Here is a 25772-nt window from a genome sequence, read left to right on the forward strand (position 1 = left end):
GGAAAGTAGGTAGATTATTTTTGAAAAAAAACAGTACTGCCATTTACATTACTCAGCTCTCTATTAGGCTTGCATTTAAAAGAATCTATAGCAAATGATACTGTGTACAAAGACCACTAAAAGTTAAAAGATTAGGTCAGAAATCTTCCAAGAACTGTGGAGTTTTTTTACAATGAATCTAGAGCAACGTGGAGTTTTTCACGATGCATCATCAACCTGTCCTTCCACCTAATGCTACTGTGAGCAATCATGAATATAACTGACAAGATTACTATTAAATGACTGAGCAGCTCATCATCTAACAGCTTAAACCTTTATAGAAAAAAAGAGACCCACCCGAAGCTGCACATATTCCAAAAAATTTCCCGCAGTTGTAACTTGTTAATTATTAAATGCGTCTGAAATAATTACAAAATACAAAGTAATTACAATTATTAAATGAGCCTGAAATAATAACAACAAGGTTGAATGAACTGCTTCAATATCAAATTTCAATATCTAACTAAAAATATACTTTCTGAAGGATGAAAGATGAAATGTTTCTCAAGAGACTTCATCACATGATTCATCCTTATCTTCATGGGGACACCTCTGCCTCTGGGCTCTAAGAATGTCCGTTACTCAAATCATATATGTTGGAATACATCCAAAACTAAATTAATATAGTGGATAACCAGACAAGTAAGAGAAATAAAAGCCAACTTGTTGAAGTTGAAATGCTGACACTATTCTGCATGTTCATCTTCATACTAGCTTTCAGGCTTTCCATTCAGGATATTGTTCTTTGATTTATTTTTTTTTTTTTATTCCAAACTAGGAGACAATCCAGAAATAGATATTTTGATTACTTCACTTTTTTTTTTTTTTTTTTTTTTTTTTAGGTAATAAATCTTAAGGGACAAATGTCTGGTAAACTTAAATGAGCTGGGAGGAAACGGCATAATGTAACGCTTATTCTTTAAGACAAATCTACTCATTTAAATAGTTATGCATAATCCACCATCATCTTGCAAAACATGCAAGTGAATCATGGAAGCATCAATATTTCTATTTTTCAGTGTAAAAGTGAAGCTGTTAGAAAAATATGGAGAAATTTATAGAACATTTTTATAGTCAGCAATAGTAAGTCCTGCCCAAAGCCTCAGCCACATGGCTATCACTTGTTTCCCAGACTGAGTCTCATCCATCTACTTCACAACTACATTCCAATTCCTCCCACACATTGACATAACTTTGAACCTGCACTTGTTGGGAGAAAGGAAAAATAGTGCAGAACTGGTCAGTCCAAAAAGTGATGACATTAATATCAATGCGGTTTCATGCAAACCAGTTTAAAGGATACTGTTTTTAAGTGTCCTGTAAGTGTTACTTTCACTTCACAGTTAATCATCCTGTAAGTGCACGCATGATTAATACTAGCAAGTCATTCCTTTACTGGTCTTTTTCTTCTTTTATTTACAGAATTATTTTTAAGAGAACAAAATCCATCTAAAGAAACAAAGAGTAATACTGTGCATTGTCTATGTGCCTTACTTGTTCTGCACTGACTCTACACACAAGGCAAAATATCAAGAACTAATGTGGTAGAAAAGAAGGGAACATGTGAATCTAAATAATCATTTCCTTTCATTTCAACATCTTCACAAAGTTATAAAACCATCAGCCATATATAAACATGAACAACAATAAGATTCTCATCCAATTAGGAACAACTGGTCCACTTTTAGTTAATTTTTTACATCAGATTGTTTATAAATACAGAAGGATGAAGATTCTTACATGGAAAAGAACTATCTCATTCTCTCAAGTAAAAACCTCCCAAACTCACTACAAACATTTACACAGAAATATGACTTTTATGCAAAACTTTTATGCAAAGTGTCCTCAAGTTTTCTCAATGCTTACTGCAAAGAGCTGGAAGAATCGCAGTGCAGAGAATTCACATCATTGCATAGAATTTTTTACTATATCCCTGCAGAACATATGCAACCAAGAAGGGAAATGGAAAGCAGGACTTAATGCAGAGTAATTCTTTCAGAGTCCTAAGTTTTATGTGAGCTGGCCTAGTTTTCCACATAAATTAAATACTATCAAATAATGCATTTGCATTCCTGAGTTAAATCAGTGCAGATGACTATACAGACCCTCCTGCTTCAAAAGGAATGCCTTTTGTTCATTCAACTTCAGGATATTCCTCTGGAACTTTAATTAACTTGAATTTACTTTTATCAAACTGGTTTTTCTTTTAATGGCAAAGCTCTCTATGTAAAAAAGGTCTTTAAAAAGCTTTTTTGTCAAGGGCCCTTAATGTCTGCCACTAGCCTTCATCCACTGCCACACACCAAACTCAGTGAGAGGAAATGCTTTTACAGATATGGATAGACAGTTTCTGCCACATATTCATTTAATTGCAGAGAAGCATCTTTCTTTATCTTCTGACCAATCATTCCTACTTGAAAACTGCTTTAGGCTGGTGCCAAAACAGCCTGCAAGAGCCAATTTGGCCAGGTACAAGGATGTATATGTAATCTGTTACAAACTGGCTGATGTATACTAATAAAGCATCTACCACTCTTTTACATTACTTATAAAATTTTCATTTTCAGAGCATATTTTGTAAATAGTTCAGCTTTTTCCTCATCTTTATTTTTTAAACAAAGGTGACTTTTAAAATCTCCCTGAAATGATACTCTCATCAGCCGTGTGGTCATATCTCATATAGAATCAGATTTAACATCTGTGCAAAATCTTGATTTAAACATGTATAACCTATTTTCAGTGTCTGTAAATATTTTGCTTACCAATATCAGCTTCCCTGTGATTCTTGATATATTCAGCAAGCTCAAAATTTCCCGCTATTATAGCCACCTAAAGGATTGTAAAATAGTTACAATTAATATATTGTCATCGCTTATTAAGTAGGAAAATACGCATGTTACATTACCGACAAACATCATACAAATATATTTTCATTTCACAAAGCAGAGTGACTGTTTATTACTCTTATTTTGCAACTACTAGACACAATACATTTCTGAAACAATGTTGAGAAATGACATCTCAATCTATTTGTAAGCAGCGCTGCCAGTCCCCCAGTTCCCTATTTACTAAGAACACTGCGATCGTGGATGTCTCGGGGGACCAGTAGAAGAGCTGTGGCTTTTCATGTTGTGGCAGTGAAAACCAGCAGTGAATATTAAACACACCATTCCCAAAGCTCTGGGAGCTATATGGATGTGTGGAGAATACTACAAGAGCAGGTTCACAGAGACAAATTGAAAATATTATTTCCCTTTAATTGCTCCTGCCTCCCTATTTACCTGAACAATGAAAACAGGAGCTACAACGCAACGTACATGGGATAACCAGGGAAGAAGTATCAAGAACTACAAGTATTCAAGTACCACTAAGACAACAAAAAAGACTAAAAAAAAAAAAAAAAAGAGAAACTGCTAAAGTTTATGCCCCTGTATAGAATTTAAAGTGTTTTAATAAATATAGTTTTAAAATAATAATTTTCTTTTTCATTTGTTTCCTGGTTGTTGACCACAGATGTGTAATTATCTATTCCAAATCCTCATCTAAAAGCACTTAAAAAGAGAAACATCTCCAGTGGATATGAGGAAAGTGATTTGGTTATGCCATTGATGTCTCCTCCCTTTTTCTTCTCCTCCTATTTTTGCCCTTAATATTCAGCAATTGCCTTTTCTGGTTCCATTTTGCAGCTTTCTACTATGACAGATACTGTTCCTCTGCTGGCACTGTGGCTTTCCTGAGGTAGGTAAAAGGGATATGTTGGTCTCACTCTTCTCATAGAAGCTTCTATATATACAGGGTACAGGCCAAAAATAAATAAACAAATAAATAAATAAAATCTTATTTAAGGACTGCCCTGAATAGAGGGCTACTGTCAGTCACAAGAAATGACTGAAAACTCAGGGAAATTTCTGAGCTGAGAAAGATTATCTTCTGGTTTGTACCACTCCACAAACCTCAGGGATTAAAAATACTGCCAAAGATGACTAAAGTGCTGAAATGATCTTAGGGAGGTGTGTGAAGTACATGAATGGGGGCAATATCTCTTCATGTAACAAGGGTAAGACCTTATTTCTGCACGCGCCACAGGAAACCAAATGGACAATTTTATTTACTAGCAACCAAAACAAACTAATTTGGAAATCATCAAAAATTAAGACTTTATACACAAGCAACAAACTACAGACAGAAAATCTTTCCTCTTATGTATTTAAGAGTTGCTAAATCTGCTTTAAATGGTAGATCAGAGCAGGCTTAGTGCATAAGCCATGACCTTTACATCCATTTCACCTGAAAATAAAATAATCACACATATTCTCGGCACTTTTCATTCAGCATTGATTATTTACACTCCTGAATAAAACTAGATGGGATTGCTGAAAGCCCAGTTATCTTTTCTCCCTTCTACAGTCCTCCTGGTGACTTCATTTTTAGGCCTTGCTTTAGACCCAAGACTCCCATTGAGTTAGACCTTATGCTTCAAGCCATTAGTCATTAATCCTTTCTATATGCAGCCCTGGAAATCCTTGAGGAAGGACTCAGATTGAAACAAGTGGTTTCAAACACAGAGAAGTAATCTCCAATTTATCTTTTGGTCCTAAGTAAGTAAGAGTTGGTCTAAAGAGAGACAGGTCAGTTTAGTTTAATTGTAAAGTCTCCTGGCTAGTTAAGTACAAGTAAGACTTTAAAGAAATCACTATATTTTAAGTATCATACCGTATCAAAATAACTTTTTTAGATTACCAAGCAAAGTTTAAAACAAACAACTGAACATCCCATTTATCACATTCATGCCCTGATTCCAGGTCTCCCCTGCATTTTTTTTATGCTTTTCAGGTTCTTTTTTTCTTGTCAAAATTGTTTCTTGTTTCATTAAAAATTTCTATCCAACACAAAGGCTAAATACAGTAATTATGTTTTCTTTTAGTTTCAAGTGTATCTATTTCAAGGTAGAAATTCTATTCCATGACTCTAGAGCACCCAGTGTTCATTCTCAACAGCGTATACTTGCATTTTAAAGTAATCCTCAGTAGGCAGCCATGAGCATGGCACGTGCAGTATAATTATTTTTGTCCTTTAAATAATTAACCCACATCTAATATCACCATACTAAGTAGTGATAATCATGTAATTATTTTCTCATTACAATATTAACAGTAAGGAAATGCTTTGCTTTGGGCACTTCTCAGATGTGTTACATCAAACGCTGATGGATTCTTGGGAGCAAAATGCATTACTATGAACCAATGATACTGGTTCAACTCAATCCTACTTCTGCTTTTAGACAGCAGTTGAAAAAATAAAGAATGTTTCTTCTCAGATATGTCATAAGAATTCTGCATGTTATAATATCTGCAAAGATCAGGGAGGTCAGAGACAGAGGTAGATTGTGCACTGCCACCCCATCATCCACACAGCCAATTCTCCATCCAAAGATTACTATTTTAACCATTAATAAGATCACTTTTATTCCAGGAACCACTTCCTGAAATAAACTGCTTCTCAGCACAGATAACAGCCCAGAATCTGGCCCTCAGCCTCCTCTGTACAGCTTCAAAGTGTAACTCATGACTCTCCCTGGCAAACAGCACTATGAAAGTAACAGCAGAGCTGTAAAAATACTGTCTCCTTCACTTCACATTCTGCAGCCTGGCTGGGTTCAGGTTCATAAAAGCAAGATATAGCTGTAGAATAGGAGTCTTCTCTACATTAGAAGCAAGGAACAATAACTCTCTTCGATATTACATCTTACTCACAAGGGCATGGAGCAATAGGACAATAGGTTTTACACTAGAAAAGGGGAGATTGAGGTTGGATAGTAGGAAAAAGTTCTTCAATATGAGGGTGGTAGATCATTGGAACAGGTTGCCCAGAGAGGTAGTGGAGACCTCATCCCTGGAGATATTCAAGGTCAGGTTTGATGGAGCTCTAAGCAACCTGCTCTAGTGAAGATGTCCCTGCTCACTACAGGGGGTTGGACTCAATGACCCTTGAAGGTCCCTTCCAACCCAAACCATTCAATGATTCTATGATTACCCCTAATTAGCATGGAAAATTCAACCAGGGAATTCACCAGTGACAGGCAGCTTGCTAGACAGCAGCCATGTTACTCAAATTAAATAATTTTTGATACAGAGTAGATTTTATAACTCGAGTATAAACATGCTGTTCAAGTGATAAACACATTTTATTACTTGAAAAAAGATACTGCCAGATAGCTAAGAGACAGCTTGACAGAGAATTGTCCCTGTGATTGCTTCTGAATCAAGCACTAGATTCTGCAAGCTCAAGGTATAATTTCTCTCAATTTAATCTACTTCAATTCACTAAAAGCAGTATGTAAAATTCTAACAGCAAAAATGAAGGAAAAATATGTTAAGATCTAAAGAAAGCAAGAAAAAGTTAAAAAGTACAAATACGTCTTGGCATAACATCAATGTACTTGAATTTGATCGGTGAAGAGTGGGAGAAAGTGAAGTCAGAGAAAAATCTGAGATACATAATTATACTCATTCAATTTTTACAGTTGCAAACTACAAAGCACAGCAACCACAGCCTATTTTCCATCAAAATTTATCTTGAATGAAAGTTATAGTTTGTTCAAATAAAACTACAAACATGAATGCACTCTAGGGTAACTGAATGGTCTCCATCAGACCATGGCTTGAACTAAATTAAAGTGGTGTAAATTCTCCCCTTGATTAAGATGAAAACTAAATCAGGACCTCACTGAAGTTCTACAATTGTACTACATTTCTTTGTACTTCAGAAAAAAAAGATAATAATGCAGTATCTTTGCAGAAAATAGGCTTCAGAATTTACATGTTTTTAAATAGCCATCGTTTGCTTTTCAAGACTTTCTGTAGTGAAGTGCTGGATTTCTAATTGAGAGGTTATGACAGGAAAGCAGGTTTTGTTTGCTTGTTGTTGTTTTTTTTTCCCTGCTCACAAGACATCTCTTCTTGGCAGTGAAAAGTGGCCCAGCCAGCAAAACTACAGTGAAAGTTTTTTTTCACTTCCAGTAAGAACTGGATTCCAGTCATCAAAATGCATCATGTGCATGTTTATAGACATGAAATATTACCATGAAAGGCTGGAGGTAGCACTTTACAACTACAGGCTATCTACAGACTCTGTTCTGCTGAAACTTCAAAAATTGCAGCTTTTCAAAAACTGCTTATACAGCAGCCTTACTGTAATTCTTTCATTCCTGCAGCAAAGGTCCTTTCATTTTTGTCCTTTTGCCACAGACAGGACACTTATCTGCATGTCCTTAGTCACATTATTCTGTAAACCTGATAAAATTTGTTTATGCATCTTCTTAAAAAAAAAAAAAATAATCTACAATTTCCATTAACACCTGTTTTGTTTGTTTTTTTTTTGCTCTACTTTTAAAGGGTAAATTTACTTTGCATCAGCTCCAGAATTGGAAAGATTGCACCTGCGGCATCACAGCACGGTATCAATCCAAGTCCAGCTGAAAAGCATGACTAAGTAGTTCAAGCCCAGTGCTTCCAGACCCAAACCAGGATCTTTACCTGCTGCACTGACATTTGGTTCATATCTCTGCATATATTCTGCTATACAATACAGAGAACAGAATCGCTCTTGGGGTTTTTTTTTTAATCATTATTAGAGGTAATTTTATGCGAATGATAGTAACCAAAGTGAATCATTTATCAGCTCCCTCCCCTTCAAGTTTAGTGGACCCCACTAAGGGAGTTAACACAGGCACCTAATTATTTTCAAATTATATTTGATAACATACATGACTGGCCTGAACAAGTACAGATGCTTACAACAGGGAAGTGAGCAGAAAGTAAAGCTAAGGAGGAAGATGTATCTTAGTAGGAGGTAACTCATACAAAATAAAAAGAAAGAAGGGTAAACCTGTGCAGCTAGACTGGCGGTATCACCTCCTATTTCCACGATACTCTGTCTTCATAATGTCATCGTAACAAAAAGTCACTGGAGTCACTGAAGCGGGTCAGAGCTGAGACACACTCAGGGGGCTGTGAAGCACCAAGCCATGGGATGACCAACTCACTGGGCCAGGCAGCAGAGCAGAGATGAGAGCTGGTGTCACTGTCAGGGTAGGTAACGCAGAGTGTGACCAGACGCTGGGTGTTTATACAGATATCTGCTCTGCCTTGGTAGAAGTCACCCTGTCGTCTCACTGACTGTCTCACAGATGTTTCTTTCAAACGATGCAACTGGTGACAGTCCCTCACTGCTTGCTGTGCCAGGCAATGCCAGATGCTCTGCCACCAATTCAGCGGAGAAGGGAAGGAGCTGAATTGACACTTGGCTAGTTGCTAGGGATGGTAACTACACAACAGCTCAGTGAAGTAGAAACTTGAATGAATGAAGTAGCCGTGACGCAGAGACTGGGGGTCAAGCAGGCAGGAGACAGGGGCACCCCGTGATTGCTGCTCCAGCATAGGGCACTGGCTGAGGAATGAAACCCTCGTAACTGGGGAGGCACCTTCAGAAGGCTCTTTCTTTCTCCTGGCACAGCATTATTCTTATCCTCCGGTTTCCTGATTTACAGCCAGAAATGTTCCCTCTGGATACAGGCAGTTTTTAAGTTGGCTTTCAGAAGTCAATTCAGAAATTAAACATTTGACACATCTGGTTAGTTCTGCTTTCCCGAGTCTTGTTCCCCAAAGAAATTTAGTTTCAATAATGGCAAATAAGGCTCCTTTGTGTAAACAGTGAAACCTGACAGATGTCCAGTTACAGGCTTCAGTGTGACAGAGTTTCATAATGTTTTCAGACTCTGGACCAGATATAAGCAGCAGCACTGATTCATCAGCCTGTTTCTATTCAGCCTCATAAACTTAGTTTTCAATATATCAATTAGTAACATTCAAGTATTTAGATTTTTATTTTATTGTGATTAAGACAGTGTTTTGCTTCTTTCGGGAAACTAGAAATTATATATACACTTCACCTGTCACTAACCTTTCACAATTGATTTTTTCCTGCTCTTGAAATGTATCACACGCAGAGGTTATATTAAATTAGAGCAAGATCTTTGTAGCCTGTTAGTAAATACAATTTTAGGGCTTTATAGGCTAGTCCCTGAAAGGCAAGCATCAACAGTAAATTACATTATCACTCTTTGGAACAAACTGATCCACCCAATAAGAAACAACACAAAAAAAGACAGAAATTGAAGTTGTCCCCTCTTAAATTCAACCAATGAACTTTGAAAAACTTCCTACATGGCAGTGAGGAGAGCATCTCTCCGTTCATTTATATATCACTCTCAATCAAGGCTGCTGCACTTCCTTCTGCATGCACTTCAATTTTAGAGCAGGTGAGACATAAAGCTTTAAAATTCTCTGCCTAAATGGAGAGTGGAGGAAGCTGTTTGGGCTGCACAGTTGTAGCTGCAATTCACAATGAGCAGCTCATGATAAAACAGTCAGCCCTCCCCACCTGCTTTCTCTCCCCCTTCTCCTCCCTTCCAGACAATTTCACTTTCCTGATGAAAGCACATTTCATTAGTCTTTCCTTCAGGGCTGATGTTTCACCCTTCCACTGTCTCTACTTCCCAGCAGTGCTCACTAAATGATGGTCTTTTAAGAAAGCCTGAAATTGCAATGAGTTCAGGTATGGCACTGTACATTAAAGGAGACAGCTCTATCCCAGGAAAAAATGTGACTTCAATCTTGACTTTGCTCAGTCTCAGCCAAGGAGCGGAAATGCAGACGGACATAGAGGACACTCTGAGGAACATCCACCCTACGTGTCCCCGTCTTCAAGTGGAACTGGAAGGAAGAGGTGATACAACCCTCTGAATGAGACTCTCCATAAATTGCCTTCCACTTAAATCAGACTTTAAAAAAAAATCATAAATTATTTATTGTACCACTGAGGACCATGTTACTTTAATAATGAAGAAACCCCATTCAAGCAGTCCCAGCCGTTACGCAGTAGGATTCATAATCAGCAGAGAATCATGAAAAATTAACACAAGTGAATTTAGAAGGAATAGTTGGAATAATTTCCTTAATGAAAAGGCCACCGGAAAAGCTCTTCCATTTGTCATAATTAGGATCTGTTTTCTTAATATTAAAAATATAAGAAATTTTCTCATTTTTAATAAGTGTAAGTTTCCAGACAAAAACTGTATCAAGAATTCACCCAATAGCTGCAGTATCAAGAGGTGATAATCCAACAGCAAGGCAATCTCTAAACCATTCCATTAGAATCACAACCTTTGGAGACAGACACCTCTTTAATTTGATAGGAAAATCTAATGGCACTTACCATGGGGCAATGAAAATTCAATGTATTTCTATTGTGTCCTCTCAAAAGAAAAGCTCCCCCTAAGACAACAAAGAGGTAAAGGCCTTTTGGAGTCTAAAGTCACTTTGAAGTTTGTCACAGTGTACCATCAAGTACACAGTAGTCATCCACAAAGACATGAGAAAGTTAAATTTAGGTTATTAAGTGCAAAGACCCTGCTCTCATGTATGCCTGTGCACACCTGTGGAGCACACAGCACCGTGAGGTTCCATCCCTGATAAATAGTGACAGAAAATCATGCAGCATGCTCAGCAGGTTAAAAAAATAAATAACTTTAAAAAAATATCTTACATCGACCTGCATTAGTTGCTCTCATATATGAGCAGCATGTAGATTTCAAAACTCTCTTCAGTGCTACAGATGGAGTTCGGTTTGGAAAAGCAAGAAGCAATCTGTCTTCCAAATTTCTTTTCCATAAGTGTGGGAGAAAAATGTACTGATCAAACACTATTGGTTTCTTACGCAGTTTCAGAGAGATTGTACATGAAGGATTGCTAACTTAATAAATACAAGAACATATCTGGAACTCAGTTTCCTCTAGAAATTAATTCTTCTGTAATATCTTAGCAAAATGTGACAATTGTTCGGAGCTCAAATCACAACATAGACTTTAGGTTTTTTCAATTAGAGAAGACATTAAGAATTCAATAAATACAACAAACTGGTTTTGGGGTTTTTTTCCTGAACCAACTGGAAAATTCTATACAGTTACAATAACTATGTATTCTAAAATAGAAATGTTTAATAAACATGAATTCTGCATTTTACTTTCCAAAAATCAAAGGGCAAAGTATCATCCCACATTTTGTAGTTGTATTGATTACAGTTGACTTTTGACTTTGAGGTTACAACATTGTAAAATAAAACTAGTGGAAGCTTCTTAGTTCACTTCATTATAAAATAAAACCAAATGCTTGATTAATATAGTATTAATATCACTAATTCACTCTCTTTTTCTAACAGCACTCCTGAATACATAGAATATGGATGACATGAAACACGACCTCAAGATGATACATATGTTTACATTACAGAGGCACATATTTACATTAAATATGGATGACATGAAACACAACCTCAAGATGATGTTTACATTACAGAGGCACATATTTACATTTACATTCCAAAACTTTACTAAAAAGAAATCAGTTTTGAAGTTGAGATGTAATACATCTAATTAGAAATGCCAGAAGCAAACTACTATTTTGAGATGTTTATAGTTGCGTAATATTTTGTACATATAATAACAATTTTTTTGTTGAAAATATATCAGAACTATTTGGTTTTATCTGATAAAATAAAATTAATTTATAAAATTAATTTTATCAGTTTGAAGCTTTATTTCAGGTATAACATTTTCAAGTTTCAGTAAAACTCACTGAAATAAGTTATACATAGAATAAAGAAAAGCAGTAAAATTTTAATTTTTTTTCTTTAAATAATAGTCAGTAAAGATCTATATTAAGTGCAGAAACAGCCCACATTCTCTACCAGGACAATAAAATGCTGGTAATTTTCCTAAATTACTCTATAGAAATGTTATGAAAGATTATAAGTTAAAAAATTGTGCTCAGCATTTTCATACATGCTTCTTTCCTGGAGAGAAAATAATTCTTAACAATTTTAATTCTATAATGTAATTAAAACTTAATATTATGCATTTTGAAAGAAACTAAGTTTGTATATTAATATATCTGACGTCCAGTAGATGGCAAAATATCAGCAACCATCACCTTTAATCTTCTTGCAACTTGCTTAATTTAAACCCCAAAATATATATATTTTTTTCTTTTTCTTTCTAGTCTCCACTCTCTGTTTCATTGGAAAGCAGGATTTGCTTTACCTTTTGGATGTTTTCTCTACGTTATCTGCTTGAAAGCCAATTTCATCTTCATCAGTTCTTGATACAACAAAGCACAATAATGTTACTATCCTTTAAATAGTCCTTTGAAGGCAGTTTCTTCGCCCCTGAAATTTTTTTCTCCAAAAGCATGCTGCTGCTACTGTTCCCAAATTTGCCAGCACATGTTAGCATACTGTGTACAAAAATCTCTTAGCAACAATATCTTAGTGTCTAACATTTTCCTTCTTCCAACTATGATTCATGGAGCCATCTGTAGTCAGATATTGACATGCAGTATCTTAAAATAGATACCTTACATTTGCTCAACAACTAGTTTTAGCATCTGAAAATATAAATTATGGGAAAGGGCCAATATTTCTTTGAGGCTCTTCATCATTCCCTTGATCATTTTAGCACTGGTTAAACAAAGGCTTGCCACAATCACTTTGCCTTAGTATTAAGGTCAAAGTATTCACGCTCTCCGGAGCGCAGCAAGCAGGCAGCTCCACAGTGCTGGGTGCGGTCCCTGACGTAAGCCCTCCAAGCAACCTCAGCAGCTTCCCTGGTGAAGACCTCATGCTGGTTCCTTGGCTATTTTTTTCACAGAATCACAGACTGGTTTGGCTTGGAAGGGACCTTGAAGCTCATCCAGTTCCAACCCCCCTGCCATCAGCAGGGACACCTTCCACTAGACCAGGTTGCTCAAATCCTCATCCAACCTGGCCTTCAACACTTCCAGGGAGGAGCAGCCACAGCTTCTCTGGCCAACCTGGGACACTGTCTCACCACCCTCACAGTAAAGAATTTCTTCCTCACATCTCATCCCAATCTCCCCTCTTCCAGTTTAAAGCCATTACCCCTTGTTCTGTCACACCCTGCCCTTGTAAAAAGTCCCTCCCCAGCCTTCCTGGAGCCCCTTCAGGTACTGGAAGGCCACTAGAAGGTCTCCCTTTTTAATAGTAATCAAACCCTAGGTTTATAAACTTCAAGTATTGCTACATGCAGCACCAAGATCTAAGCATTTCGCTCATCCTTGGAGCCTAAGACTGTTGGAAAGTACCCTGCAATGGGTGGGACAAGGTCAGTGTCTCAGCTGGGCAATGACAAAGACTTTCGCAGCAGCTGCTACTGTAAGGAATGCAACCATGTCCCAGAATCTGTTCAGGGAATGGAAAAAAAATACAACCTAGCCTCTCAAGCACTGTTTCTGCCTCCCAAAACTCTTACAAAGTTTTCACTCAGCATCTTTCTTTCAGCTACTGCAAATTACCTATTAGTAGCTAAAGACTCCGCGGAATGCAAGTTATGTGTTGCAATGCAGTGGGCAATTCTGTACAACTTAAAGGAATAGTAAGGTACTAAAATTAGGAAATGTTAATTAAAAATAATCATACTCAGTGGAATATTTTCTCTAGAAAGATTCGGTAGCGTGGCTTTGAAACAATCTTAAGTGTGAGGAACACACTTTCACTCCAGTGAAATCAAACAGAATTTTATCCACTTGAAAGGAACTAGGATTTTACCCTGAATATTTTTGACCAATTAATATTTTAAAAATACACAATATGTATTTAGCTGAGTGTTATCAAAAAAGTACGCTGCAAGCACAACAGTGCTGGCACATTTTCATTGCTAAAATGCTGGTTTTGCTCGCAAGAGATTTTACAGCCTCTATGGGTCTTCTGAAATCCACTCAGTAGCCAGGAACCAGAGCCAGAGCTGACTACCTTAGTGAATTCAAGTCAAAATTAAGAGAAAGCTATCACACCAAATGACCTCCTTTTAGTCCCTTTATGTCCTAGAGTGCTGTCTTTGCAGGACTCTACACTGGACCGACACTTCAAATCCCTGTAGGCAGCCTTGTTCATTTTCCCGTAACCTTATGTATGATTTAAAAAGTACAACCTATATTTTATTTTACATTGTCCATTCATGAGCATACACAACTACGTTCTTAAGACTTAACTACTCTTATTCATGAATAAGGCATGACTGAGTATCTTCAGATTAAACTAAGACTGCTTGGACACCAAGATAAAAAATAGAAGTCTTTTCCTCACAACATGCAAGTAAATCACTTCTAAGTCATCTCATTCTCTCAGCTTTGAAATGCAAACTTAACTCCTAAGACAAAAGGATCCCACTTGCCAGAAAGTGTTGAACTGAATACACCAGCAAAATGATAAAAGTTACCACAAAACATGTCAAAAAACAACAACAAAGAACAAGCAGGCAAATTCATCCCAGGCACAATTTCATGAAATTCTTTTATTTCCTCCTGTTTCTTTAGATGAGAAATAACTGAGATTTTTAAGTTACCCTACTTTGTACAGATTGTATTAAGCCTCCTCCATGGTCACTGCATGTATTGGGAAATTTAATGTTTATATCTATTTTTAAAATAGAGAAAAAAAAATTGCACCTTCTTTCTGCTTCTCTACTAAAATATCACCTAGCAAGTCATTCTCAAGTAAGATGCATTTTTCTACACTTGTGTTTTAATAATTAATATGGCAAAGAAAGAGCAAACGGTGTGATACACACACATTTACAACTACAGACTCATTCCACAGGAGAATCTAGCTCAAGCTGGAAAGAGCCATCAAAAGCCAGTTATTACATAATCCTTATTACTGTTGCATGGGCGAGCAGCAATTTCAAAGGAGTATTTACTAAAAGCAGATAAAGCCAGGTTGCAGCATCAGATGAATCAGATAAGACACAGCCACTAATAGAATTGACTTAATTTTCTTCCTCCTCCCAAATAATATACTAAATCAAAAAGCCATGAAATGCAATCTTCTTCAGCTGAACTCTTACAGAAAAAGATTGAGGAAGTGGGCTATTTGCTAGATTTTGCTTTCCTTGAAATTACAGTAAATGTCAGGTTATACAGAAAATTCAGCTCAAGGGTGTATAGGTCTGTGCTGCTGTAGGGTAAAAACTTTCACCTCTAAAGTCAGTCCTATCTCATGGAAAAGCCCAAATGTGTTACATTAGCAGCTTCTTCCCCAAACACTTTCAGAAAAATGTCTTCCTACTCACAGCAGGCAGGAGATACTGCCCACTAGTTCACAGTAAAACCTGTTTCTGGGATTCAATTCTGCAAAAACTTAATAATACAGTGTTGCTTAAACTGCAAACCCAAATGGTTGAAAACACTTCTTGAAACTCCTTAGGAGAAAATGCATCACGTTAATAAAATATTATGATTATTTTACCTAATATATTTGCTGGATTCGTTCCAAACTCTGTGGGTTAACTGTAACAAAACCTTTGGAAACAGCAGTCTAGTAAAAGTCAATGCCAATAACATACTCTGATAAAGATGCACATGGGACAGCAGCTGCTGTATGCCAACTGCTTGTCATGAACATTCTCTCCAAGTGGCAATGCAAGAAGATGCTGAGTCTGTCCTAGAGGCATCGATCATCCATTTTTATAAGCAACAAGAACTCGCTCAGATATTGCCAGAAATTAACACTGAATAGACTTTATAGTCATGCAAAAGCAAGAAATGATGCCACCACATCACCCATCCGTCATAACTATGACTATTAATGCGTACTTGTAGGTCTGAAGTGCCCGTGAGTCCCACTCGCAGGTTGTGCTCAGCACTGCACGGACACGAAATAAAAAACATCATAGTTGTCCAGAAATGCAAGTGTAAGTTCATAGAATCTTAGAATGGTTTAGGTTGGAAAGGACTTTTCATGGTCATCTAGTTCAACCCCCCTGCAGTGAGCAGGGACATTTTCAACTAGATCAGGTTCCTGAGAGCCCTGTCCAATCTGACCTTGAGTGTTTCCAGGGACGGGGCTTCTACCACCTCTCTGGGCAACCTGGGCCAGTGTTTCATCACCCTCATGCTAAAAAATGTCTTCCTTAAATCTAGTCTGAAATTGTGACAATCCGTTTGGATACAAGCAGAGAGAGAACAAGGAGAACAGCAGGACACCGTTGGGCATCTTGATCATCAGCCTCAGCACAGAAGGTGGATTTCAGTTTCTCTGATAAATCTGGTTCATTAGTATTGCCTAATTCAATCAGTGTCTCTAAAGCTATTACACACACATAACAGCAGCATACAGAATGTAATAAGGTATTTCATTTTACAGAGAAACTGAATGGTATTAATATCCCAAAATAACATGGTTTAACAATAAGAAACAGTTAAATGTAGCAGATTAGCACAAGCATGCTTATCTATGGTTTGTGAAACAAATTTCCCATAAGGTTTAACCTTCCTATATCACACATACAGGTACAGGAATCAAGAATTCATAAAAGAACAATATCTCTCATCTCTCCCGCAGTTAAATCTGGAGCAGAGCCTGCTATAATATACTTTTCTGCAAGAACACTGAGAAAAAAATACTGGATATCTGTCACTCTCTGGATGTTTATATGGTGCCTATCATTTCCATTTCAATACCTGTAAAATCCTGGCAACAATGCAATATAAAAAAATGGACATTTTACATTAATCTTGTTCATAAAGCTCCCGCGTCAGGACTAATGGGGTTTTTTTGACATCTTAGAGCCACAACTTTTATTCACATCAAATTTGCTCTAAATCAATAAAAATACAAAAACTTCTTCTGATAGAGACAATTAAATAAAGTATTTTCAATGACAAGATTTACCATGCTCTTTGCAGCTACAGGAAAAAAAAAATACCCACAGTTGTCACAGCTGACCTTTTTACAAGGCTAAGACATAGTTATATGTGACTGCTCAGTTATGATCAGGCTATTTAAGAACTTACCCTTGCTGCCTTCTCTTCTAGGATATAGTCTAAATAAAATCACAGGAGCGATATTCACTCGTGCTATCAAAATCCTATAATCAAATTAAGGATTTGATTTACAAATTTACAAATCTCCATTGCCTCTTGCAACTTCACCCGTGACAACTAATTACATTTGAATCACACACGAGTCTTTCTTACTTTGAGGCAAGAACTGGTAGTGACCCTTACAATTTAGTTTGCTTAATTTGTTCTCTTTTATAACCTAGTTTCAGTTGCTTCTGAGCTTTTGGAATTTTACCCATTTGGTTTAAAAACAAACAGATTGGCTCCTAGCTACCTCTGAGACACTGTTTTTCCCAGGGAAATCCTGCTGCATGTGAGAACACCTGAGGCATTGCAGCTGGACACCTCTGTCTGAGCGGGGAGAGAAAGCACAAAGCGCAAAAATAGTTTTTTAAAAAAGGGTCTCAGATCATTTACACAGAGCACAACACAAAAGATGGTCTCATGGACACTCCTCCTTAAGTTTATAGTCACATAAAAACTGTGCTGAAACAACAGGGGCTTTTTTAAAAGACACATTCTGCAGTAAGAATTTTTAGCATCTCCAAGTGTGGCTGTATTTTGCCCTATTCAATAAAAGATAATATCATTTCATTTCTTTATGTTTTACTAAATTAATTCCATTTGTCCACTTTTCTGAAATATGACAGGGGTTAAGAAAAGGTTAGGAGTGACCAGCCAGCACTACACAAACCATCACTGGGTCAAGGGAAATGAATTTAAGCCCTATTCTGTATCCATAGGTATTTTCCTGCTCTGGGATCTCTCACTATATCCAGCCCTTCTCAAGCCAAGTGAGAGCATTAGTGAAAGCCCCTTAGGCTGAGGTCCAAATTTTCAAAACCAGCTGTAATCACACAGAATGACAGAATCACAGAATGTCAGGGATTGGAAGGGACCTCCAAAGATCATCCAGTCCAATCCCCCTGCCGGAGCAGGAACCTAAATGAGATCACACAGGAAGGCGTCCAGGCAGGGTTTGAACATCTCCAGAGAAGGAGACTCCACACCCTCCCTGGGCAGCCTGTCCCAGGGCTCCGTCACCCTCACTGTAAAGAAGTTTCTTGTCAAGTTTAAGCAGAACCTCCTGTGTTCCAGCTTGTGCTCATTGCCCCTTGTCCTACCATTGGTTGTCACCAAGAAAAGTCTGATTCCATCCTCATGACACTCACCCTTTATATATTTATAAACATTAATGAGGTCTCCCCTCAGTCTCCTCTTCTCCAAGCTAAAGAGCCCCAGCTCCCTCAGCCTTTCCTCATAAGGGAGATGCTCCACTCCCTTCATCATCTTGGTGGCAATCTCTTCAGAAGTAGTTGAGGCAGAAGCATCTTTGCTGTCTCGTGTTTTCAGCAAGAGCATTACATTCTGCTCTGTTATCTTCTTGTCACCAGCTGTATAATGAACCAAATACTGACCTTTGGTAATTGTACTTCATGTGCCAGTAAGGAGAAACATCTGCCTAACAGTTGGTCAGTACTTCAAAATTGACAGTAGCAGGAAATCTGGCACTTGAGGTCACCTCTAACGTGACATCAAGCACTTTCCTGTTGGAATTGTTGCTCGGAACAATATTTTGTATCTCTACTATTCTCAGGAATATTTTCATTTGGCAACATTTCCCCTAATACCCTAAGAGATAACAAAGCAGCACCACAAGGGCATAAATATGTCCAAGGCAATATGTAAAACTCCCCAAAAGCCTTTTTCTCAAATGAGAATGTGTGTTCCTCCTATAAATCGCACTGCAAGGTAAGTGATGAGAAAACATATCATAACTAATCATTGTCTGCAGCTGGATATATCACCATGAGACCTCTCCTTGGTTTTTTGGGGTTTTTTTCATTTTAATTATGACTTTTTAAAAATTACATTGAGTATGCCTACATATATACCTACTAACACACTTTTTTGCTTTGAAAGAAAAAAATACATCATTTGTTCTGCTATGGTCACTTGTGTAGATTTAAAAATGCTAAATGCAACTATTACTAATACCTCTATGTCTCAGTCTTAAAAAGCCATTCTGTAGAATTTTTTATTATACTTATTCTAGTACTTTCGGGGTTTTTACTTGATTAAAACCTTAAATCTTTTCCTAGCAATATCTAAATATCATAAATAATGAGTAAGTGCAAATTAGACTGTACACTTTTCCATGACAGATTGTCTTTTATCTATTATTTCTGTAGAGCAAAACACAACATAACTGATCAAACACAAGCAGTGACCTAACATAAAAAAAATTAAAATATAAAACCATCAAAGCAAATAAATTCCATCATTTGACTCAAATCAGGACAAAAGCTGGAAAAAGCTGAAAGTCTGACTGGAAGCAGAATGCATAGTGAGAAAGGAGCTATATTCTTTGCCAATAATACATAATATTCAATGATGGATCCTTCACACAGGTGCTTCAGAAAGGAATTAGGATGAAAATAAATACTTGGCAAAAACAAAGTCTTTCTGTAATTCATATGCTCCATTAACACAAAGTTACATATTTTAACATCAAGAGAGAAAACACTACTTTATTTTTGTAATAATGTCTTTTTGAGGCACTGGATAAAGATTTTCAGTTTTAAAATTTCTCAGTTTCACCCTTTCAAAAATAATTAGGAGACAAAAAATACCTGAGAAAAACTTCTTGTCCTTCGCCTGTAAATTTCACCAAAAAGATAAAATTAAAAATCATAATAAATTCAATCAAAACTGCATTTTGGGAAGCCATTGTAGTGATATGTTGGAAAATAAACAAGATTCAATTTTTTTACAGACCACTAGCAGAGCTCATGCACTTCCACCTTGTGACAGCCCCATCCTCCCTGGCCTCCCAGCTCAGTCATTCCAACCCAAGGCTTCCTCCCCAAGCAAGACTCCCTTTTTATACAGTCAGTCCCAATTTCCCTCTAATCTGAATTTCTTTCTTGTCTGCCCTTGATGATTAAAAATCTCCCCAAAGACCCTTATCAATCTTGGTCTTGCTCCATTCACTCTACTCTTTCGGGCTTGGGCTCCCAACCCAAGTCTCAGTTGATCTTGTACTTTCTCACCTACCCCAAGCTCAGTGTTTACCCACCCATCCCCATAGTGCCTGTCTATATTCCCCTCCACCAGCTTCACTTCCAAATACGCAGTCTGGTTTTGGAGCCCCTCTATTTGAGTCAGATTGCAAACTGGTTTACACTACCACGTTATTAACACAGAGATCACCGACAGCACGCAGGGCAATCGAAGAAAACAAAACAAAACAAAACAGCATAACACAACAGGGGAGATGGGACAAGGAGAGGTGGGTCAACAGAGTTTTTCAGTATGAGTAAAACAACACATGTTTTCCCTCACCCATACTCCAAAAGAGCTGAATCATTTTGTTTTTCCAAACAATACCGCCTGAGATACCAGGCATGGAAAATCTCATTTCAAGTGATTCAAACCTGGCAAAAAAAAAATAAAAATTGAGCAATTGAAAATAGATGTACAGCCAACACACTGAAAGGAACAATTCCACCTGCAGTGGAGCTGGAAGATTGCTGCTCCTCCTTCCATCTATGGAATGTAAGCACATTAATAACCCATGCTGATTTGGGACAGCAATGGTCAATAATAAGGTACATCTGAGAGAGAAATCATTCTCAGGCACAACTCTGCCATTAGAAGATGGCACTAAATGCCACCTCAGACTAGTTCTTCTGTATATTTGAACACATATGCTTCAAAAACACTGGCTAATTATTAGCTCTATTAGCTCTAAGCTTCAAAGTGCTTGGGATCCCATATGAAAACATATGAATTATTCATATGGAGCTTCTGCTCACTAAAAGAAAAAGGAAAAACATGATCAAGGTGTACATTCATTTTAACTCACACAACAGAATTTCAACAGCTTGTAAACACAGTAAAACTGATATTTCTGATTTACTGGATTAATATTTGCCAGAGACAGTAAAAAATTATTTTACATTAATAAAGGAGCACATAAAATATGTGGGAAAGTAAGTAGCTATGGATGTTGACTGGATAACATGGCTTTTCTGAAATGATATTTTGGGAAGTTTTACTAATAAAATAGAAACTGTAATGTCAAAAAAAAATCCCAAACAAAAAACCAACAAACTAAAAGCTCAGGAAACTTGAAAGCTAACCTACAGCTGGAACAGATGTTACAGTTCAGCATTTTCTAAGCCAGTATATAAGCAAGCTCTATCATAAGCTATGAATGGTTGTGGAGGTATCAGCAGCACTTATAGCAGACATGGTTGAGGGTATGTCCAAGTTCAGTGATACAAATCAAAGCACAGACCTGCTCTGATTATAGTTACTTCAAAAGAAAAATGGCCAAGCTAATTTCTGTAACAGTGTATTATTAGCTAACACTTCCAGCTCTGCAATGCCGATGTTTTTTTTCCATCTGTTGGCACAGAATAATTAGCATGTAAGGTGCTTAGATTACCCAGCCAACACAGGATGGATAAGTGATTAATAAACAGAACTGGCAATAGAGCACAATGATGTGGCACAGGTTTAACCTCAGCTCTAACTGCTCGTCAGCCTGTAACCAAAATGCACAGTACACAAAAAATTCTCACACTTAGATCAAACAGGGAGGTGGTGGAGTCACCTTCCCTGGTGGGATTTAAAAGATGGGTAGACAAGGTGCTTAGGGACATGGTTTAGAGGTGGAATTGTCAGTGTTGGGTTCATGGTTGGACTCACGGTCATTTCCAACCACTATGATTCTATGATGGTGACACGGGAATTGTTGTAATCTACTTGGAACATACACAGGGAGGACAGAGGGACGAGCTTCACCCCACATCCATACATGTGTTAATATTATGGGGGGGAATCCCACCAAAAGCAGAGAAATGTCTGCTGACCCATAATCTCTTATCACTGAGTGCATCCTATCAGCAGCACAAGCTATTAAGGTTGACAGTCACAGACAGACTTCCAGCTGTGGGTGACATCAGCTGTACTCAACCCTGATTAATAACTTAATAGACCCCAGTAATCACGCAGGATGAAGCACATTTCTTCAAAGGTAGCTAATAAAACCCAAGTGCTTAACTGGGAAATACAGACAAGCTTTTTCACGACCTTGACACCTCACCGCACCATCCCAACACTAACTGCTACACGCTGAAAAGGCGAAAAGGACAGACAGATGTCAGGCAGGGATGTGTACACAGTGTGGGACACCTGGATTAAATGACAGTGTTCAGCCCAGATTAATTTCCCTTCCCTATGATCTGGTAAACCCACACTTGTTTTAATAAGCACTGTGATTTGGTAAGAAGTGAACACATGCACATCTGTGGCGGTGAAATTACACTACATCCATCGGACACTAATGCTAGAGACAACCTCTGCTGCTCATTTTCATCAAAATAAATCAAGCTTTGGCAGGTCTTGAAAGCAACACACAAATTTCTCCCTGTCTGTACACTTCTGTTTCACAGAATAGCATAGTTTTCATATCATCAATTTTCTAAGCAGCAATTCAAAAGAAGAGCCCTTTTAGATTTCTGAGAAAATAACATAAAGGGGGTTACTCAAAGGAATAGATGCTGCAGCTACGACCGTTCTCATTATGTACACACAAGATGCTTCAGTGTTCCTTGCTACTGATTACATGAGTAAACATTTTTAGTATGCAACATCCTATTAACTCAAGGGGATTCTGCATCATTTTATAACAGCTCCACTCGTGGTGTTTGATCGACTGGGTCAGTGACAGCCAGATGGCAAAGAATTAATTCTGATGCTGCTTTATTGCAGTGCTAGCATCAGGGTTTTCTCTACTCGCTACATTCAAAAAAACTAGAACTTTTCCTACATTCCCTTCACCTACGAGTAACACACCAAAGAGTAAAAAGATGGAAAGTAATTTTCTTTTTTTAAGTATGTAGCTCTAGAAAGGATAAAAAAAGCCAACCTTGTTGTCAGTCCTTCTGTCCATACTAGAGGGAGAGTGGTCAGTCAAAAGCCCAAGCATCACAAGTGTTAACATACAATAAACAAAAACAAATAGGATTTTTATTCCATAGGGAAAGGAGATAGTTCACTGGTCAGTAAGTGAACTTCCACAGCTGTACCCTTCTCTTGAAATTATTTCTTCTGTCTCCTGTGCTCACTTGATTTTATTTAGTTTTGGTTTGTCATCCTTCCCTTCTGGAAGCCCTTTTTCATGGCCTCAGCACCTGACAATGCCAAAGTCCTACAACTGGCAGCACGAGTTTTTACAAAGATTTTCCTTTTTTATAAGGGCACTTAATGACAAAAGTGCCCTTTTCATAAGGGCAGTTAATGACAAAACAAGGGGAAATGGGTTTAAACTGAAAGAGAGGAGGTTTAGATTAGATATTAGGAAGAAGTTCTTCACTGTGAGGGTGGTCAGACACTGGAACAGGTTGCCCAAGGAAGTTGTAGATGCCCCCTCCCTGGAAGTGTTGAAGGTCAGGTTGGATGAGGCTTTGAGCAACCTGGTCTAGTGGAAGGTGTCCCTGCTGATGGCAGGGGGGTTGGAACTGGATGATCTTTAAGGTCCCTTCCAACCCAAACCATTCTATGAGTCTATGATTCTTTTTGCCTTTTTCCCCTGTATTTTTCTGTTCTAAGAGGAAGAACAAGAATGTTGCAGCAATCACTACAAATAGAAAGACAAATAGAAACTATTCTACTTGTCATTTCCCCTCCTCATATAAAATCTTAAAACAAAAATAAAAGTCAATCTGAGAACATAAAGGAATAATATAGTCTCATCTCTCAAAGTAGAGAGATGACACTGGAACCTGTTCCTCCAATAATTAGTGTTTTCTCCTATTCCATTTTTTAATCACTCCAGAATTCTAAGGTATAGTGATAAGAATTATCTAGTACTTAGTTAATTTGTGCTTAGCATAAATTTAGAGGCCAAACTATTAGCAGCTGAAAAACAGTGCCTAAAATTGAATTATTAATGCACTGTTTCCCCAATTTGAGGAAAATGGTCCCAAAAGTAAACAAAGATCTGTTTGGGATTTGCAGACAGAACCTTAAGCTCTTGAGATACACAACTAACGTCCAGAAAACCTTCAAAATATGGAGTTAATTAAATTGATGTAGAAATATTTGGCTGAGGTTTTGGGTTTTATTTTAAAAGCCTGAAACTCAGAGGCATTATCTACATGTAAGCTTTGAGAAGCCAACTCAGGGACCCACATGGCCATAGTTGATATTCCAACTATTTCAAAGCATGAGAGAAAAGGCATTCTTCCTTGAATCCTTTGCCAGCATTATCCAAAGTGGGTTGAAGATGTAATGGAAAAGATATAGCAAGGAAAGGTAAATCAGGATTGGTTTGATTTCTTTTTCTTTTGGTTGAACAACTTAGTTTTGGGAAATAGCCCCCTCACATTTCACAACAAGACAGTTCCTTTTAAAGGTACTGTGCTATCGTTCTTCCAGAAGCCCTATTTTCTGTAATTTGAAAAAAATTCTTCCTTTTTCTTAAAACATTACAGCTTTCATCCCTATTTCTCACACATCAGTTTGCATTATGAACATTTCTCTGAAATCCAGGCCAATTAAGAATGTTTCAGAAATAAGGGCGGAAGGATGTCAGGCATTAAAAAAACTTCGGACAAACAATTTTCTTCCATTTGGATTTTTAATTAAGCTTTCTGAAAGTACTTGAATAGAAGAAAATGGTGAAAAAAACATCTAGTGAGTTTTGACTAATCGAAAGAAAGACTTAATTTTCTTTTAGAGACATGGACGCCAGCTTCAACTTTTACCACTGACAGTGCATTAAATCAATTCCACCCCTGAAACTTAGCCTGGCTCTTTGGCCTCACATCCAAGGAAGGAAGAGCTTCTTTCTGGCTAAGTCAATAGGGACCAAGCAAAGCCCAACTGCTCAGTCACTCCTTCCATCTCTCTTACATGGACTCCTGCATCTCTCTTACATGGGAACAGAGATAATCTTGTGATTATCCCTTGCTTTGTAGCAAGGCACATCCAACTGCAGGACACCAATGATTTCATGTTTTGTCATCAACAGCTCATATAATTCTCAAATCCATTGACAGTGTCACCAGATCAGCCAAGAGGGAGTGTGTTTCTCTCATATCATTCCTAATTATTCCAGGACATCATCACTTCTTGCATTACACAAAAGCCACAGTTCTAAAAACGGGAGTTATCTTATTCTACAGTTGTTTTCAGCCTTTTGCAGTGTAACTTCTCCACAAAACCAAGTTCACATAAGATTTTTTTTTTTTTTCCAAATATTTCTAGGTGGCAGGGGGAAGCCTTATTTCTTTTTTACCTGAAATGGTGACTGGCTGTTGTAGTTCTTAATCTCCTTGTTGGCTCCCCGGAACAGCAGCACTCTTGCACAGCTCTCCTGAAAAGGGCAGAAGAGTAAACTTGTTAGTAAGGGTCTGTAATTACCAAAGAGACATTGCAGCTATAAGATGTGTCGCTCTTTGGTATTTTCTTAAATAAGAAGTAAACAAAATAAATAAATAAATCTAAGAAATTAAGTTATTAAAATAGTACTTTAACTATGACAAGGTTTTAGGTGCTTTGCAGTGTGTTAGAGTAGAAACAACATGCAAAATATAAAAATCACAGAGGAATACAAGAGGTGAACATCTTATTAAATTTTTAAGAAACTGTACTGTGGAAATTCCATAGTTGACAAATCAGATTTTGCAAAACAAGTGTTAGTTCAAAATGAAATTTGACTCTCATATGTTTTTTGTCTATTTTGTA

The 25772-nt window shown here is 37.4% G+C and overlaps 1 protein-coding gene across 1 annotated transcript in view; it reads right to left on the bottom strand.

Moving 5' to 3' along the window:
• The window catches only part of LOC104523310 (SH3 and multiple ankyrin repeat domains protein 3), a gene marked incomplete at its 3' end in the record, with an annotated part of 155489 nt that overhangs the window by 115468 nt on the left and 14249 nt on the right, over positions 1-25772 (bottom strand). Inside the window, exons 8-9 of the mRNA XM_029084464.1 lie at positions 25324-25401; positions 2802-2868 (exon numbers count right to left, since the gene is read on the bottom strand). Of these exons, the coding sequence (XP_028940297.1) occupies positions 2802-2868; positions 25324-25401 (145 nt within the window). The remainder of the gene's footprint in view (positions 1-2801; positions 2869-25323; positions 25402-25772) is intronic.

This window comes from Antrostomus carolinensis, unplaced genomic scaffold, assembly GCF_000700745.2.
Source record: "Antrostomus carolinensis isolate BGI_N321 unplaced genomic scaffold, ASM70074v2 scaffold4304, whole genome shotgun sequence".
NCBI classification, from domain to species: Eukaryota; Metazoa; Chordata; class Aves; order Caprimulgiformes; family Caprimulgidae; genus Antrostomus; species Antrostomus carolinensis.